The sequence below is a fragment of the Maylandia zebra genome, linkage group LG18, assembly GCF_041146795.1.
Source record: "Maylandia zebra isolate NMK-2024a linkage group LG18, Mzebra_GT3a, whole genome shotgun sequence".
Taxonomy (NCBI): Eukaryota; Metazoa; Chordata; class Actinopteri; order Cichliformes; family Cichlidae; genus Maylandia; species Maylandia zebra.
Genome location: NC_135184.1, coordinates 13,399,741 through 13,419,147, shown reverse-complemented (window position 1 = coordinate 13,419,147; position 19,407 = coordinate 13,399,741). Strand labels below are relative to the sequence as shown.

General features: G+C 37.8%; 1 protein-coding gene across 1 annotated transcript; it reads right to left on the bottom strand.

Moving 5' to 3' along the window:
- Positions 1 to 1,198: 1,198 nt before the first annotated feature.
- Positions 1,199 to 18,576, bottom strand: LOC106676186 (macrophage mannose receptor 1-like). Its single transcript, XM_024799385.2, has 31 exons — positions 18,499 to 18,576; positions 17,841 to 18,197; positions 17,428 to 17,598; positions 17,131 to 17,286; positions 16,792 to 16,914; positions 16,190 to 16,327; positions 15,918 to 16,100; positions 14,358 to 14,512; positions 14,031 to 14,144; positions 13,492 to 13,607; positions 13,261 to 13,409; positions 12,975 to 13,174; positions 11,911 to 12,035; positions 11,571 to 11,643; positions 11,258 to 11,411; positions 11,086 to 11,124; positions 9,633 to 9,796; positions 9,453 to 9,514; positions 8,877 to 8,977; positions 7,783 to 7,928; positions 7,570 to 7,675; positions 7,247 to 7,371; positions 4,971 to 4,997; positions 4,765 to 4,867; positions 4,267 to 4,499; positions 2,960 to 3,125; positions 2,450 to 2,623; positions 2,252 to 2,371; positions 1,930 to 2,100; positions 1,655 to 1,684; positions 1,199 to 1,554 (listed from the first exon to the last, which is right to left on the bottom strand). The coding sequence occupies exons 1-31, from the start codon at positions 18,560 to 18,562 to the stop codon at positions 1,304 to 1,306; spliced, it is 4,296 nt and encodes a 1,431-aa protein (XP_024655153.2). The 5' UTR covers positions 18,563 to 18,576; the 3' UTR covers positions 1,199 to 1,303.
- Between the last annotated feature and the right edge of the window lie 831 nt (positions 18,577 to 19,407).

The following is a 19,407-nucleotide window of genomic DNA, read 5'->3' as shown; positions in this document are numbered from 1 at the left end:
AAAAGAAGAACTGACTGCGTTACAGCACCCGCTGCTTGTTGAGAGTAAAAGCGATACGCACTTTCACGTCTTTTTTAGCGACTTTTTTTTAGAAGAAAAGTCACTAAGGGGTCTGAAAACTCGCTAAATATAGCGACAAAGTCGCTAAGTTGGCAATACTGCAGACATGGCTAATGACGTCAGACTTAAAGACCGGATTAGAACAGGTTCTATAGACACAGAGACAACCATTCAAACTCACGTTCACACCAATGGGCAATTTAGATTTACCAATTAACCTAACCCCACTAACTGCTTGTCTTTGGACTATGGGAGAAAGGATGGAACTCAGGACCTTCATACTGTGAGGAAACTGTGCCACCGTCCATATACAATGTTTTAAATATTTACATTCAGAAAATAAAGTGTAGGAATGTTTAGCTGATTTAGAGTTTAGAAATGTGTTAACATAGAATGTAGAACTATTGTAGAGACACTGACCTTAATATAATAAAGGCCTCATTGTGTTGTGAACTTAGGAGTAGATTGTAGGAGACCCCTCCCCCACTTGAACTGTGAAAGTAAAACAGAGAGGAGTTAATGCTGAGTGGAAATTCCCCAGAGGATGTTTGGGTGGGGGTCTCAACATTTGTAACTGGATAACTGTGGTCTGGAAGGGAGATGGGTTTTATGACCTAGGGAGTCACCTACACCCACAGTGTTTTAACTGTCACGCACACTCACTCATGTGCACACACACATCCACACGCACACTCACTCATGTGCACACACATACACACAGGTATGCGTACACAGTCACACACGAGCACTCACATAGACACCAGGGAACGCGCACATGTAGGCATTCATGTGCTCGTGCACATAGACACAGACAGAGTTTGCAGCACACCGTGGGGGGTTTTATGATAGGGTCGCCCCTACAAAACTGTGTTTCACAGACAAAGGAGTGAAGATTTGGAGAGGGACACACCGGCCTCGTCTTCCCTTCTAGAAGATGCATGCTTAAATGAAGATGAGTAAAGATGAGTAAAAGATGAGTAAAGATGAATAAAGGTTTTGTGAAATGACTACTGAGTCCGGTGCCGTCTCTGGATGCTCGAGGAATAAAAAGAACCGGGGTAAAACTGATTTCGTAACAAAAGCAAATTTAATCAATTTTCACAGTCATAACATACATATTTGGTTAAACATTCTCCTGTGTTGTTTCAAATATGCTTTTAGCCATTTACTGCCACCTCAGCTCAAATTTTCATAACATACTAGGAATCACATGGGCCATGCAAATGAGCCCAAAATATTTAAATTACATACTGATTAAATCTCCAGTGTTCTCTTCTGCTGCATTCTCTACCAGTATACTGGTGTCAGCTTGCTCAGGCTGTGACACCCTACTACTGAAGAAGAGCGGGTTATCGAAAGTGTTAGGGGCGGGTAACTGATGACCAAATTTCTTGAAGAAGAAGACAGCAGTGACTGCCACCACTGCAATTCCAGTAATGACTAACACAACTGCAGTGGTTATATAGACACGCTGATGATGAGGTAATCCAGTTTCTGTACAGAGTGAAAAAGTAGATGGTAATCAGCTAAAAAACATTTGTAATAATTTGAAACAAGATATGTAAAATAAATAGTTAAAAGAGGTGTTTCTTACTCGATGATGGTGATGGCTTTGGTAGCAATACTACAAAAGGGAAAAAAAGAACAATCAAATAAGACACTTTATCACAAAGTAACTCTACTTCATTTAAAAATAAAAGTAAATTGCTATGGCGTAAACAGGTATTTGCATTTGTAACACGGTAACAAGAGTTATTCCTTTTGGATTCATATGACTGTGTCATGTCTGTTGTGAACATCTTACTAGAGATTCATATCATTACAGAAAAGAAAAAGAGAAAACACTTTTATAAATAAAGATTATTTTACCTTTTTGTATCTTGCAGATGTAAGGTCTTTGAACCCACATGCCAATATCTGTCCATGTCCCATCTGATGTACTAATCTCTCCTCTGCGGGGTAATCTGCTGCCATTAACAGGTTGACCTTCAGCCCAGTTAGTGTAACTAATGACTGTTTTATCCAACCAGAGCCATTCCTCTGCAGGCAAATAGACAAAAACAACAGTGTACATCATTTAAAAAAAATATTTATTTTGAACTGAAAATTTGGTTTAAAAACAAATGATCAAAAAATATGTTACTATTGTTATTATTATTATTATTTACCATAAAAATAAATAATGACTCACCTTTGTGTTGTTTTTTAAACAGGCCAATCCAGAAAGATGTGTAGCCATCTTGAAAAGTTCTCAGGTTAATTTCTAGAAATTTTTGCTCAGAGGAATCTTCAATGCTGGCAAGCATTCCACCTTAACAAAACAAATCAGTTGTTAATGAAAACTACAGCAATTTATTGCATAAAAGTATCTTTCAGATAAGTCGCCTACCATGTGCTACACAGCTGGTAGATGCTTCTTGCCAGCGCTTTTGCTCTGTAATAAAAATATAACAATAACCCCTGAATGGTACCCAGATATAGTTCTTGTTTTCTATTGTTGCCTCTGGGTCTAGAGGACAAACTCCTGGAAAAAGAGTTGACTCTGACTCTGTTGGCAGCACATCTGTGAATGAGACAATGATGTCAATGAGATCAATGAATTACATCTTTTAAAACTCTTAAATGTATTGTTTTATTGTTTTGACAACAAACGTGTGTGTGTGTGTGTGTGTGTGTGTGTGTGTGTGTGTGTGTGTGTGTGTGTGAGAGAGAGAGAGAGAGAGAGAGAGAGAGAGAGAGAGAGAGAGAGAGAGAGAGAGAGAGAGAGAGAGAATTTTACGGACATCAGTACCTGTGATCTGTAATTTAAGCTTCTCAACAGTGATTCAAGTTTAAATGAAACAGACATGCCAGTCATTACAGGGTTATAGGGTATCTATTAGCCAGTGTTTGGTCGTACCTGTCGACTTCATGCAAACACTCATTAGTGTCTCGTTACAGTGAGTGGTTTTCCATTTTCCATCCACATCCATGTATACACAACTTCTGTCCTTGCTTGGTTCATTTTTACCCCATCGACTGAATATTAAATGCCATCCATCAACATAGCGGAAAGAGCCATTGATCTGAAAGAAAAGATTAATGAGACAGCAGTTACCAATCAAGAAAACTAGCAGAACCATAGGAACCCTCTCATCTGTAATCCAGTTTTGAGATCCCTTCCCACACGCCTTAACGCCCTCTCACATCTTGGGTCATTTGATCTGAGTAACTCAAATGATAGGGTGGCGTAAGATCTAACAGTGGGTTCACCAGAAACCTTGGCTGATTGTGACCCACACCTGTTTTTATCTATTTTATTCGGCTTTTAGGAATATTTCCCTTAGTAAGCATAGCTGCACAGAGGATATAACAGTTGAACGGAGTTGACTCAAACTAACATGATAATCTATACTGCTCAAAAAACAGGTAGTCCAGCTCCTCCAGGATGGCAAATCAAAATGTACCATTGCCAGAAGGTTTGCTGTGTCTCCCAGCAGAGTCTCGAGAGCATTGAAGAGATTCCAGGAGACAGTTACTCTGGAAGAGGTGGACAGGTCTTTAGAAGGTCCTTAACTCATCAGCAGGATCAGTATCTGCTCCTTTAGCTAAGACAGCCGGAGCTGGGTAAAATGATGGAGTTTAAAGTAACAGTTTAAGAGTTTACATAAGAAGTGCTGCTGCTCAACATGCCTTCCTCACACAGAGCATCTCCCTGCTGGATTAGGGAGGCTGCACTGATCATGCCCTGGGTAAGGTAGGCACTTTAGTAAAACAGTGAAACTTTCCACAATGCTTATTTAATGACTGCTGCATTTAAAAGTGTTTATTTTTAATGCAGCATAATGTGCAACTGCTTCTTTATATGACCTTTATTGGCATCTTTGTAATCAAGTTAGCAAGTGCTACACAGCAACTTCAAATGTGTTTACGTGGTGCTGGCAGACGTATTATGAAAAGCAATAGCTAGATTTAACTGAAATGGATGGATGATTAATCTCAGTTCACAAATAACCGAATGATTGGATAAATAACTAGGCCAGTATATTTATCCATCAACGAAGATTTCATTTTCATAATTACAGATTATTTCGTTAGATAAAATCTTTGTTGAAATAATTTTTTGTGCACATAAGTAGATTTTTGATTGAATTTGCAGTCAGAAGTTTCGAAGTGGTTGGCCCTATTATTGAGTTATGAACTTTTTATATGTCTTCAAAAGTTTACCTGCGCTTTGTGTAATCCAAACCAAAGAGGAGCCTTGAGATTCAGCGCCAGGAGCTCAACATAAGCTTGCGTCCACTCATTCCTCAGGCTAGCTAGGAGGGCATCGTCATTTTTACAGTACTCTGCAGCTTTATCCCAATTCATTTGTTGAGGAACAACCTTAATGGAGTCATTGAGTATTTTGATGTAGTTAGTAGAAATTGTTGGTTCTGGAGAATCTGGTTGAGATGTGTCTGTTTAGGATGAGAATAGAAACTATTTTATTTTTTTTACATAATAAAACCCTCTGAATCATTCTTAAAAAGTTATTATAGCTATTTCCAGTGATGAATCCCTTGATCATAGATATTATTGTTATTATATATTATATATAGATATTAATTACAGGAATGAAATGTCAAAGCAAATTTTTAGTTGTTTTAGAAAAGCTAGAGAGAGTGTGATGGAGCTGCAGCTGAAGTTGGGTGGCAACAGGCCTGGGGTTAGAAATGGACTCACCAAGATTTCGATGACAGATAAATCCATTGGTGTCATTGCATGACTTTTGAATCCATTTCCCAATACCAATTAAAGGCTTGGTATTGATCACAAAACAGTTTTTCTGTGGAAACAGAGTTGGGTCAACAGAGAATAATGATACGTGATGATACAGGGAACTGTGTCAGGGAACACGGGGCATTCTTGGATCTTTAAAATTGACTTACCTTTTGTTTATAATACCAATACCAATGCTGCAACGTAAACACAAAGATTTTAATTATTTGTAAATACAAAAATATAAAGTTATGGATTATTTCAATGTGTCTGACCCTCCACAATAGGTAATATAGACTGTATCTACATGGTGCAAGTTCACTGCTCAAAAAATTAATGGAACACTTTTTAACCAAAGTATAGCATCGAGTCAGCTAAAGTTCTGGGATAGCAGAGCAGGTTGTTAATCAGTGTCAGCAACTTTGGGGTTAATGAAATTATCAACAGGTGCACTAGAGGGGCAAAAGTGAGACAACCTCCAAAACAGGAATGGTTTTACAGGTGGAGGACACTGACATTTTCCCCCTGCTCCTCTTTTCCGAGTGTTTCTTCACTAGTTTGGCCTTTGGCTAGAGTTAGTGTCACTGCTGGTAGCATGAGGCCATACCTGGATCCTACAGATGTTGCACAGGTAATCCAGCTCCTCCAGGATGGCACATCAATATGTACCATTGCCAGAAGGTTTGCTGTGTTTCCCAGCACAGTCTCAAGAGCATAGAAGAGATTCCAGGAGACCGGAAGTTACTCTGGAAGAGCTGGACAGGCCTGTAGAAGGTCCTGAACTCATCAGCAGGACCAGTATCTGCTCCTTTGTTCAAGGAGGAACAGGATGAGCACTGTCAGAGCCCAGCAAGTCATCTCCAGCAGGGCACTGGTGTAAATGTCTCTGACCAAACAATCAGAAGCAGAATTCGTAAGAGTAGCCTGAGATCACTACATCATGTAGGGTGGCCTGTGCTCACTGTCCAACTTCATTGAATTTGATTGGTATTTGCCATAGAATACCATAATGTTAAATCGTTCAGCATGACTAGTTTGGTTGTGGCTCTGTGACAGTCTGGAGAGGCATATCCATGGCAGGATGCAAAGACTTTTATAGGTTTGGCAATGGCACCAGTGTTGCCAACTTGGCGACTTTGGCGATATATTTAGCGAGTTTTCAGACCCTCTTTTCTAAAAAGCGACTAGTGACAAATCTAGCGACTTTTGCTGGTGTTTTTAGGAAGACTTATGACCACTTTGTGACGTGAAAGCACGTATCGCTCTTACTCTCAACAAGCAGCGGGTGCTGCCATGGGCACCTCGCCCGTGCCAAAGCGCTCACAGGCAGCAGATCATCCTCACACAGCAGTGTCCCCCAGCTGGTGTCAGAGCAGATGTTAACCCCTACGCGTCCAAACTGCAATGAATCGCGCATGAGCGAAGCCACTGCTCCAGCCCTGACTGTAACACAGTCAGTTCTTCTTTTACTTTTACTTTTTGTGGATCACAAGGTTTAAAACTACTTAAAAACACACACACACACAAAATAACTCCACCAGAGTGCGTATTTCAGGTCACTTTTGCCAGTTCCAAGCCCAGATAAAGCAGGTGGGCTGGAATTGTGACCAAAAAAAAACTATAATTACTAAAAGAATTGAATGTGTAGTTCTAAATATATTCTAAATGCATTTAGGGTGTTTTTTACTCACTTAATGTTCTGATGTCTCAAATCTGGTGGGAGACACCTGAAACACTATCAGTCGTGTCATTAGAAACATGCCCCAATATCATCAAGCATGTATACAAACATGCGGGGGCCATACAAGCTACTGAGTCATCTCTGTTCTTTTCCTCCTAGATCTTAGTGTGATACTGGTAAAAATATTAGAAATATGGTATCTAACCACATGCTTACTCTGGATAGCATTACCTTGGCCTCCAGAGACACTGTGATGAATCTTAAGAGTTGTTTTGACCAGGATATTAAACAGATATGTAAGACTGCTTTCTGGGACTCTCCACTGAAAAACTAGTTCATGCATTTATTACTCCTAGGCTTGACTACTGTAGTTTTTTTATTGTCAGGATGTCCTAAAAACTCCCTGAAAAACATTCAGTTGGTCCAAAATGCTGAAGCATGAATACTGACAGGGACTACAAAGAGAAAGCACATTTCTTTTATATTTGGTTCTCTTCACTGGCTCCCTTCTAAATCCAGAATTGAATTTAAAATCTTTCTCATCACATACAAGGTCTTAAATAATGAGCCCCCATCTTAGGTTAATGAGCTATGGTACTGTATCACCCCATTTGAATTTGGCCACTCTCTAGGTTGACCATTTTCATTTTTGTCAAGCCAGGTGGCATCTGTTCGTTCCTGACACATTACCCAGTCTATATAGCTACAGATTTTCAGCATGATTTTTTTTACTCACTGAGAACAGATTATTATTTTCCCACTTACATTATTACCCAAATTGATGTATGACTTTGGTTGTCCATCAGTCCAGTAAGTTCTCCACTGTGACTGAAATAAACCAATCCACAAGTCTGTAGTAGGCGCATCAGCCATTTGAGACAGTAGAAACACTGAAAATGTAGACAAAGATTTATGGTTAAGATATTTTCTTGCAAATAAAAGTGCACCGTGGTATCAGCTCTAACTTGTGGGTATGCCAAAACTGCACAACAAAAGAAATTCAGTGGTAGTATCATAAATGGACCGCAAAAGACGAGAAGGTAACAAAATCGAAATACTTATTTGAGTGAAAAGAAAATGAAACAAACCTTCCACCTGTCTTGAAGTAATAGACACCAAGTTTCCACCCTTTTGTTTGCATTTTTCCCTTGCATCATGCCATGTTAAATTCTGATTGTCAATGATGCTGTAACACTAAAATTGAAAGATGAAAAAGATCAATATAGTGTTCCAAGCACTAAGAACATATTGCTTCAACAGTAAATAATAGAAAGATTAAAAGACATGAAAAGACATCTGACCTTAGAGTTAAATTTTTTCCAGGGGTGTGGACATCCACCTTTTGGGGACACTGTAGGCACTGCGGCGGTGGTGTTTGCAGGTGTTGAGCTGCTGCGCTTACAAATGGACGCATACTCAAGCCCACAGCTGGAGTCATGCCAGAATCCTGCAGGCCAGGTCAGCATATTAAATGAATAACATTATTGACTTGAATGAATAATTAAAAAAATCAACTTCAATCAATTTTGATATCACACACTCATTTTATCTTTTGTAGCATGTCGTCTTGAGTAGTTTCTTTTTCTACATACTTTTTACTTTTACTCCCTACATTCTTAAACAAATATCTGTATTCTACTTCTTACATTTTCAAAACAGACTCATTACTATTGCTTTAACGCTTTAGGGTCAAGTTATTATTTTGTCCCTGCGAGCCTCAAAACATCAAACCGATTTGAAGCAGAAGTCAATCCTGTTCATGTGTTTATCACCAGAGGATGACTCGTAAAAAGAGATGACGTGTGCCAAAGTCAGGGGTTAAAGGCGGGATGGTGTTTTTCTTTTTTTTTTGTCATAACACCACAACAACTGCAGGTGTCCGTACGTTGCGGTTTAGGTACTTTAGCATCATAGCTAGTGCTACAATAGAGGAATGAGCATAATGGGAGTGACTTTTTTTTAAGTGGCAGGTAATTTCAAATTTCAAATGTTTCTATCAGCTCAGCAAACATCAGCAAACACACAAACTGTTTGTGTGCAGTTTTTTACACAGTGTGTTGCAAGCTAAAGGTCCAGCTGCTGTGATGAATTTAAAGTAAAACAGTGTGTGACTGTGACTACATTTCACTTTTTTTTAACTTTTACTTGAGTACGAAGTTGAATGTTTACTTCAACTCAACTTATATTTTCTAATAGTAGTATTTCTAGGATGTCTGTACTTTTGCTGTTCTTTGATATGTGTGTATGGGCTGTAAAGGATACGTATTACTGTGATAAAACTAGGGTGCCAGTAAAACTGAAGGGATAGTTGTGACAGGATGGCCTGAGTGCTATCACTGGGTGATACCACTTGTATGTATTTCAGTGAAACTGAATCGTATTTCGATACACTCACCATTGTGATATGTCATGAAAGCACAGTTCTCATCAAAGTTCTTGAAGTCAGGTTGATTTTCCTGCCAACTTTGAAACAACAACTGAGAACCATCCATCCACCTTAATGTAACACAAAAAATAAATTTGTTTAAATATATCTGTAAAAGATTTGTGACAATAATACCAAGACAGTGGCATACTGGGTTCATTAAAGATACTCTTATCCTTCTTCTTTTTGGTCACACTTTTGTTGTTTTTAGCTGTAATAACTGAGTAAAATTGGTGGGAAAGATTACAAACAGGAAACTCCAAAATTTTACAAATACAGACAAAGCTTCGCAAATAGAAATGCAAATAGATCTGCATTTGCAGTTAGAGCTTAAAGTATTTGGACAATAAGACACATTTAATTTCCCCTTTGTGTATCAGAACAGTAGATTTTAAATCAAACACTCAAGATATGACTGACTGAAATTAAAACTGGTATACTTATCTGACATGCTGCCTTGCACTAAGTACTTTTTAACTTGCTGTTACATAAATTTAAGTTAATTGTAAATTGCATTTACGTTTTTGTCACTAAATTCATACTCACTGAAATGTTCCATCAAGATCTACAGATAGGCCAATCCAAGAATTCTGATAACCTGTTGAAATCTGCACAAAAACATGGATACATAGGAAAAAACTGTCGGTGTCTGGATGTTTAAGTTTTTGCAATTATAACTTAAATACCCATTGCCTTGGTAAATGTTTTACAAATGCCATTGCTCACCTGTTTCCATAAAAATATCCTTTCTGCTTCACTGTTGATAGATACCAGGTCACCATGCCTCTGTCTGCAGAACATACGAGCGTCCTCCATGGCCATCGCCTTTTTGTTAATGTAATACTGAGCCCCATTCCATTCTAGCCACCCATCAGATGTCGTGTTATATTCTGAGAATAGATAAGAAATGCGCAATCTATTTCAGTAAATGTGCAAATAGTATGACCCTCTTTTTCAAAAATTTCAAAGAAAACGTTATAAAAACATGTTTGGAAACTGCTGTAAATGTGTTAGATAAGCAAGTCTTAAAAAAATAACTTTTTTCATGACAAGCTCATGTTTTTCCAGCTGTTCACAGTGAGGCTTTAAAATTATGAACAACAACTGCATGTTTTCCATCTTTTCCTCAAACTACACAATCCAATCTTCCTTTCTTCACTGTGAGGTTTATGCTCATACAGTATCAATGAGATCTGGTTGTGGCAGATGGCCCCGCCTCCCTGAGCCTGGTGCTGCCGGAGGTTTCTTCCTGTTAAAAGGGAGTTTTTCCTTCCCACTGTCGCCAAAGTGCTTGCTCATAGGGCCTCATATGATTGCTGGGTTTTTCTCTGTATGTATTATTGTAGGGTCAACCTTACAATATAAAGCACCGTGAGGCAACTATTGTTGTGATTTGGTGCTGTATAAATAAAATTGAATTGATAAACAAATAAACAGTTCAACTATGAAAAAACAGTTCAGTCTAATTCAACTGATCCTTGCACCGTCAGATACAGAGAAAAATAAAGGATGGTCAGCCATTAAATCCTTTCAATGGGCTTCACACACTCATAGAACTGACTTTCTATTTACTATTACTATTCTCACAGGTTTTTATCTTGTTTTGTTTTTTGAAATCATTATTCCATTATCTTTTGAGATTTCAGAAGAGCAAGTCTAGGTTCTGTAACATATTTTGGATTTGTTGTTGGATTATGAATGGTAAACGGCCTGTATTTGTATAGCACTTTATATAAAAAACGCATTTCATATGAGTTCATAAACATTCATACATTCATATATTCATTGTACATGTGTCCTAGCAGACACAGCTATGGTATCAATTTCAAAAATCAAAAGTGTTTTCTTGAGTTATCGCATTCACAAACACAACACCCATCCATCCCATCTGCCTGCCCAGTGGGGGTCACAGCAGTACCCCATCAGCCTTTAACAGCTTAGTGGTAAAAACAAAACAAAACACAATAATATTATTCAGCCTATTATTATTATACTTATTATATTATACTAGTTTCAAATATTTGCCACGCAGAAAATCAGCATCCATGAGACATCAGTTTCCCTGTCAGCATAGTATGAATAATGGTCTCAGCCTGGTAATCCCAATAGAAAGTCAACAGTCATGTAAAGATGCTGTATGGCAGTATGGTCAAATTCCTCAACGCACTGGTGCACTTACCAGGGGTGACAGGGTCTGGAGCCGGCTTTGGGGTGACTCCTGTGAAGGAATAAAAACAGAATAGTGTTGAGTTACTAGTGACCAGCTTGACATTGTGAGAATACATACAATAATCTTCTGGTCCAAAAAAAAAATGCTACAAAAGAATTGTATAACTGTGACCATGCTGTACCTGCGTGGATCTGACAAATCCAGTTATTGTACTTCTCACAGTGCACATCACTCCAAAACAAAGTTTTCTCCCAATAATTGGGTTTCATTTCAGCACATGATTCGGCGTTATTTTCATTGTTTGGCTCTCCATCACTCCACTCTTGAAAGTTTACCTTTATACAAAAATAAGATAATTATGAATAGTAGTAGTAGTATTTGTAGCAGTAGTAATAGCAGCTGTAACATCAGTAATATTAATAATCATCATCTTGATCGTTATCATCATTTTGGCTACATAAACCATTGTAGAGAGTTAAAAACTGTAAACTCACCGGGGATCCATCGCTCCATACATAACCTGTGTCTGGGTCAGGAGCACTAAGTCCAATCCAGTATTGATTATGCCTATAATGGACAAATGTATGTTCCAAATGTTTATACTTGTGTGATTTCTTTTTCTTGCTCAAAGACCTTTTATTTACTTATTTTGTGTAAATATTTTGTAAAAACATGTTTCCTTTTTTCTATCAGTGATTATGCTAATACGCAACTCATTGCTTGAAAATGATAAGAATCTATGACTGCCACTAATGTGTGACTTAGGCTGGAGGTGTACTTTACGAAAGATTTTTATCTTATGTAGCTCTGATTGTAGACCAGATAACACCATACCATGAAAATTGCCTTGGTAGTAAATCAGCACTGCTGTGAATGCTGACTAGGTCTCCTCCAATGGCTCTGCAGTAATCTCTAGCCTCGTACCAGGTCTTTCTCTTTTCTGAAGCCTCTGGAAAGATCTATAAACAAAATATAAGAAACTGAGTTGTGATCTGAAGCTTAATAATATTTGTACATTCAGAACTACATGCTAAACATGGGCCGTCATCTCTGTTTTTATGTCATCCTTGTTATGAATAAGATCAACAGAATAATAAGATAAGATAAGATAAGATAGAACTTTATTAATCCCTCGGGTGGGTTCCTCTGGGAAATTCGATAATCATATCCTTCTACAACAGAAAGGATTATGAGTATGGAAGTGACAGAAACCCATGTGCAGAAATGATCAGAAATCACTAACAAAAAGGAAAGTCAAGTTGTTGGCAAAAAGTCACAACTGTCACAGATATTATGAAATTGATGGGACACACACTCAAAACAAAATTAACATGTTTTTCCTCTGCTTATTCAGCAAGAGTTTTTTGGTTGTTTTTTTTTTTTTTTGGCCAGTTTTGAAGTTAGCTCTGCAATCCAAACGGTGATATTGCAGCTAAGCTAAGAGGAATACCATCTATATTTACATTCTGGGATGTTATCACAAGTAGAAGCCTCTTGTCATGTGTCAATGCATACTTTCTTTTGCATAAATGATGCAAATGACAAGTGTAGTTTGGTTGGAATGAAATCTTTCCTACATAAAACTGATCACAAGGTTGTGAGGCTTTTCTTTATTTGTTTGGTTTTTTGGGGCTTATAGCAGCACAATGCATTCTGGTTTCAATAATTTTTCGGAGTAAAATAACATCGGACATGTCTTTACCCGTTTATTCTTTTAACAAAACCAGTTAATATTGGTCCTCTGCTACTGCCTTGAATCAGGAGGAGCTCAGGGTAACTTACTTGTTTATAGTGCTACTATACTGCTGCTCTTGGTAACTCTACTGTTTGTAAAGGGCTTGTGAAAAATAGAGACTGCAGAATACTTAAGTCATGTACCACTGTGGCAGCCACAGTACCTTATAACAGATGCCTCTGGATTGCATCTTAATCCATCCATCTGTGCAGTTAGGTGTGGCAGTGGTTGGTGGAGCTGGGGTTAAAGCTTCCCCCTCTGCCAGGTGTTTACAGATGTATTTTTCCTTATTGGTACAGGGCAACACATCCCAAAGGCCAGCAGAATGCCCAGTTGCCATAGCAACACAACCCTGCACGTTACCTTGTGTTATAAAAGAAATTGTTAGCTGTCATTTGTGAAGTCATCTCCCAACTATAGTTTACATAGCAATTCACATTTTGCATTACCTGGCATATGAGTGTTCCAGTGAGTATATCTTGCATAGGCATTGTTGGTCCACATAAAATATTCTCTGTTTTTCAGGTTTGAGAGACCTATCCAGAAGTGTTTCTCTGGCCTCAGCCCCACCAAGCTTACAAGGAAAGCATTATCCACCCTGGAAATATTTACACAAGTCACATTAGAGGCTGCCTGATGCAAAATTACATATAATTTTTTTTTTATGAAAACTATTTTACCCAGTTGAAACGTCAGCTAAGTAAGAGTTTGAGCTCTTGCAGTCATCGTTGGCTTCATGAAACGTCTTTGTCTCAGTCCCTAGAAAGTAGCAGTAGGATCCATGTCTTTTCCAACCCTGCATTGCAGAGAAACAAGTTGGAGAACTATTCAAGCCTGTCGTTAAATGTTGTCTTTCTGTCTTTTTGTGATAGCAAGGAGTAAAACACCAGAATGCAGAATCACACTGCATCAGTGTGACTACTTGTTTACTCTACAGGAATGTTTTTTTTTTCCTAAAAATGCAATGACTAAATAAGATGTTCTCTTAATCTTTTTACTATAAACAGCACCCAAATACAATGTTTCATTAGGCATCATACCTTATGTGTATGCTGCTTTCCTAGATATTTCATGGACCACAGGCACAAAATTACATTTAGACATTGTGCCATTTGAAATATACAACAGCCTTTACAAAACAGAAACAGATAACAGAATGTGTGCATTCGACCAACCAGATGCAGACATTCTTTGGAAAATATATGAAAGGTTCACATACAGTTTTGCAGCCTGCGTTCAGCTCCACTTCATCTCCAGAGGGTTCAGAGTCACTTGTCTTCATGCAGATAAAGCCATGTTTCTCATCACACACACGGTCAGCCCAGTTTCCATTCTGCAAGAATGAAAAGAGCAAAATATATGTGGAAACTGAAATTAACAAGAGATAGACAGGCTACGGTGCATATCATAAAACAAAGACCTAATTTTCCTGGATATTAATGGACGTTCCTGGCATCCAGTGTTCTTTAACAGAACTGCATAGTTTTACAGAAAAAAGCTGGCGTGTCACAATCATCAATAATCTCTCCCACACTGTGCACCTTACCTCCCCTCTGATCAGAACACAGTCTTCTTGTTCAGAGGTGACAGTTGGTTCCCGAGAGTCCCAGCTAGTGTAACTCACAGGAGAATGATCACTCCAAACAAACAGCCTCTCTCTGTTCCTATCGTTTAGTCCAATCCAGAGTTCATCAGTGGATGCTGCAGACAGAAAATAACATTAATTGTTGTATAATCTTCTTGATAAATTCTGCTCATTTGCTACTCTTTAGATGTTACTTTTGCACTTAAGTTTTAGACTGCTGCTAATCGTCTGCCAGAATTGCTGGACTTGTAAACAAACTTCATCATATGTGAGATGTGCAGTGATACAGGGATCAGTCAACAGAAAGTGACTGAATGCTTATGAAGTGACAAAATCAAAAACCTAGTTTTGTGTCCAAAATAGCAGGATTCCCAAAGTGACCGACTAATGAACGGTCATTATTCTAAAGAGGTAGTCTGCATGGTAGGTCTGAAGTGACTGTTAGCTGTGGTGAGAGCCCTGGATTTTCTGAAGGTGGTGGACGGCTATACATTTCCAAGAATAGATTGCTCACAATTGTATTATGTGTGTAGCTATAAAATAAGATATTCATTAATATCTGTGTTTGAGTGTGTTTTTAACTTTTCCGTGTGATGTTCAAATTAGACATTTTAACAATTAAGGAGAGACAACTTCTAATGACTTAATTACAAGCTGAACACTTCCTGTAACTTTAACAGTTAACTTGATATTTATGTGGGATTTGCATCTTTCAGTTAAATGGACTGAAGTGAATTTAGGGCTGAAGTATAAAGGAGCATAAATTTGTTCAATATTCAATCACCTGACTTCTTGTGACTTTAGTTTTATGAGGTTAAATGTGTTCTCAGAAATGGACTATCTGATATAATCATGTTAAATCGAAAATAGAATTGAATTTAAAATCCTTCTCATTATGTACCAGGTCTTGAATAATCTGGCACCATCTTGTCTTACTGACCTTATCACCCTATTAGAGCACTTCGCTCTCAGCCTGCTGGCTTACTTGTGGCTCCTACAGTAAAGTTAAACTTCATTCAGCTTCCAAGCCCCCTCGACTATGGTTCAGAGAGGTAACTGTTGCTGTGATTTGCGGTATATAAATTACATAAAACTAAATTGTTGGTCTTTTTCTTAGATCAACATGTTTGTTTGTCTAGGATTCACACTGTATATGACAAATAACATTGTTATGATTTCACAACTTTGCAACTTGGAAAAAACTTGCGTTCGGCATTGGTATGTGATCATTGTTAAGGTTTGGGGTGTAGGGTTAGGGTTTGGTGTGTGGTGTGATGGTGTTTCCACATCACAACATTATGACATCACTGCAATGTGATTGATAACTTGCAATGTTGAAACTGGACAAACATTACTTTTGTTGATCCAGGAACATACCAACACAATCATATTAGATCGTGCCTCAAAAATATTTCAGTTACTCACCAGCAATTGCATAAAAATTGCATAAATATGAAAAGTGTAGGGTGAAGGTTATGTTAAAGGAATGCAAATGGTGCTCAGAAGTTTTTATTGCCATACCATATCCAAGTTGAGAGATGATGAAGCTTTGGTCCTCTACATTACGAATAGTTACTAGGTCTCCTCCTTCTTTACGGCAAGCTTTCTGAGCATCAGACCATTTTTTTGTTTCATTACGATAAAGGTAAAAGCAGTGGCCATTGTAGGGGATCCAGGGTGCTGTACAAAATCCACTCTCGGGAGCTATGAACCAAAAGAACAAAAGAAGATCAAAGAAATAGAGTCAATCAAGTTTTTTAAGAGAAGGGTAGAGAAGGGATTTTTTTCTATACCTTCAGTAGGTGCATCCAAAGGTCCTTCACTGTAGCAGATGTATCCCAGTTTCTTGTTGCATTTTGAACTTTGCCAAGAAAGCTGAACAGCGCCATCAATAATTCCACACTTATATCCTGGATTAGAAACTGGATGTCCTACGGAGCAGTGATGGTAAATGAAACTTGTCACTTATGAGATGAGACTCGGCAACTTTCAATTCACAGGATTCTCAAGATATTTAGAAGCATGGTGTGTATTGTGTATGAGCATTTTAGTTTTCGTGGAAATAAAATAGAAGCCTATGATTTCTACCCAAGAGTGATAAGGTTATGTGACACACAACGCCACCACAATAATTTAGCGGTTGTTGAAATTGCTGAACAATAAGAGGTTCTCTGATTATTGCTATATCTGCAGTGTGACTGGCACGCCTGCGTGGAAGACATTTTATAAAAAATAGGGAAAAAAATATTGACTTGCTGACAGATAACATTTCTTATATCAATAAAAAAAGATGACAAACATGATCAAGATGACTTGCTGAAATATTTTAACAACAGTAATGTAAATTATCATCAGAATGGTAACACAAGCTCCTGAAACTTGAAAGAAAACTTACCTGAGTCCCAATTCAGATATGCATAAGGATTCCCATTAGACCACTTCCACACATAATCTAAATGCTGGAAGATCAGTCCAACCCAGAGCTTGTACTCCTGTCCCCAATTTGTCCCTAATAGTGCTGTCAGTAGAGTTTAACAGACAAAAGAGACAGAGAAAACAAAAGTTTACAAGTATAATACTCAAAACATAATCATCAGCTGGAGCAGTGTCTACAGTCTACAGACCACAACAACTTTAATGTTTCAAGTTTTAGCTATTTGTAAAACTCTCTCAGCTTAAATGAATTGTTTTGTTTTCAATATATTCAGTGTAGTGTGGAGACTTTTCTCCTTACCTGAAATATAAGCCTGCTCATGAGGATTGCTGATACTGAGCAGGGAGGCACTCTGCTGTTTGCAGCTGGCATCAGCCTGATCCCAGGTCAGCGCTGACTGTGTGTTCAGCTGATAAGATGCTCCTGTTGTAGGGTCTTTGTTCCAGGTTTCTTTGGCTGTGACACAAACACAGTTAAGGTATTATAGTGTTACACTGAACTTGTACCTCAAGATGGCGTTCCTCAACATTTAAATTTGGATGTCCAGGTTCTGCTTATTACTCTGAAAACCTGTATTAGAATTTGTTGTGTACTTACAGTTAGTTGGGCAGTAACCCCAGAGTTCATGATCATATTTTGTTTCAACCGCACACCATTTACGGTTCCCTGGAGAGTCAAATGCAGTGCACTCCGAATACCAATTGCTTTTGTAAAAGAAAGGAAACATGCACGGCCTCCCAGCTGCATTTCCTTCAATGGTGTAAAGTTCTGAAGGACCAAAATAAGGAAAACATATAAGAAAAGAACAAAGAATAGCTTGAATAGTTTAAGCAAAATGATACTTTTATCATTTATCAACATCTTGTAATCATTTGACACACTATCTTTGCATTACAACTGTTTTGGAACTAAATATGAAAATCTACAAATTTATTATGCCACTAATATTATTTCCATAAAAGTTATTATGAATTACTTTACAATGTATTTGTTTTTTTGTTTTCACTTACCTGTATATGTTCTTGTGCAAGCACCACTGGAAGTCCCAGAAATTGTAAGGTGGCTATTGGGCACAACTTTATTTGAGAGCACAGCTGTGTTATCGGCAGTGAGGTCAATGTAAAGTTCTTGGCCTTTGAGAGCGATCACAGTTTCATTCATGCATTCCCACTTTTGGAGCTCACTGGTTTCATCACAATCATACAGGTTTACTTCACTGCCCACAGTTTTTCCCTGAACACCCAGGCACTTGTTCTTATTCTGAACCAAAAGTCGATCCCCAGATGTCCAGCGAATGTCATTGCAGTGGTTATTTAATTTTACCAAACAAAAACCAGTGGCCCTGTTAATTAGTTGAAATTGGGAATCTGTAGAGAAAAAAATATTGGAAAAACAGTACTGTTGGAGATGTAAAAAAACAAAGAAAATCTTCATCCATTTATCATACTTGCTTCAACTGATTTTTATATTTATAATTGCGGAAAGTTTACTTAAAGAACAGTTTTTATGATAAAATCACGAATAACTCATTGTAGAATTGTAAAAAAAACCAAACATAAATACAGGAAACGATGGAGGACACAACAATCTTACATTTAGTGCAGACAGGCAGGACGCACGATAGTCTGTTAAAAGCCTTAGCAAAAAATACAAGAAATAGTTGATTACCATCTGAAGCCAAACAAAGAAATGTTTGGATGAGAAGCACAAAGACTGTAGAAGTTATCCTCATTGTTAGTATTCCCATTCCTGTGTCTTATATTTTCATATAAGCTAGTTGCACAGAAGCAAAACACAGGGTGTGAATGATTGTCAACCATGACTCTTTATATCATCCTGTCTTGGGTCATCATGATGAGTGATGTTTTACAAGAAAAAGGAGGGGAGGGTTACTGTGAATTTTGCCTCACTGACTTGTATACTGATTTTCTAGCTTATCCAAAGAAACAAAAATGTAGACATTTTCCCTGTAGTCAAGAGAAGTAGGACGGAGGGAGATTTAACTCAAAAAAATGTATGATTTAGTAAAAAGAAGTTGAATTAAGTTAATTGTTGTTAGCAAACAGAGTTTTAAAGGGGGGGTGGGGGAGTAAAATAAAGTATTCATATATAGCTGAATAGCTGGATTAAAAGGGATCATATTTAGTGCCAGCGGAATGAGCCACTGCTCAGACTGTGAACCTTTGGTTTTGTATTTTTTGTTTTTTTCTCTGCTAATTTTTGCCATGCTAGAGTAAGGAATCAAGAAGATTGGGATTTCCACTCATAAGTGCATCTTATGATCCAGTTGTGCTTATCCTCAGATCTTGTTTTTCCCCATTCAGCTGACTCTTCAGGACCTTGATTTAGCGCTTTGATTTAATTCAACATTGTGATTTACCAATTGTGTTAGAAGGATACAGGGATTCAAATTGTGATTTAAGCACAGCAAAACATGATCCACAGCTGCTATGATTGGCAACTCCAAGCATAGGGTAATAATTGCAAAAATTAAGCTTTCATTATTCTGACGGTCAGAATTTGTTAAAGTGGAAAATTATGAAGTTTTTTTTTTTAAATATCACTCTAAATTATGTT

Excerpts from the sequence above, each read along its gene's own strand:
- LOC106676186 (XM_024799385.2), bottom strand. The coding sequence starts at position 18,562 with ATGAGGATAACTTCTACAGTCTTTGTGCTTCTCATCCAAACATTTCTT. Across the intron at positions 17,287-17,427 it reads GGGTTACTGCCCAACTAACT|CCAAAGAAACCTGGAACAAA; the intron begins GTAAGTACACAA and ends TTTGTGTCACAG. Across the intron at positions 11,125-11,257 it reads GATTTGTCAGATCCACGCAG|GAGTCACCCCAAAGCCGGCT; the intron begins GTACAGCATGGT and ends ATTCCTTCACAG.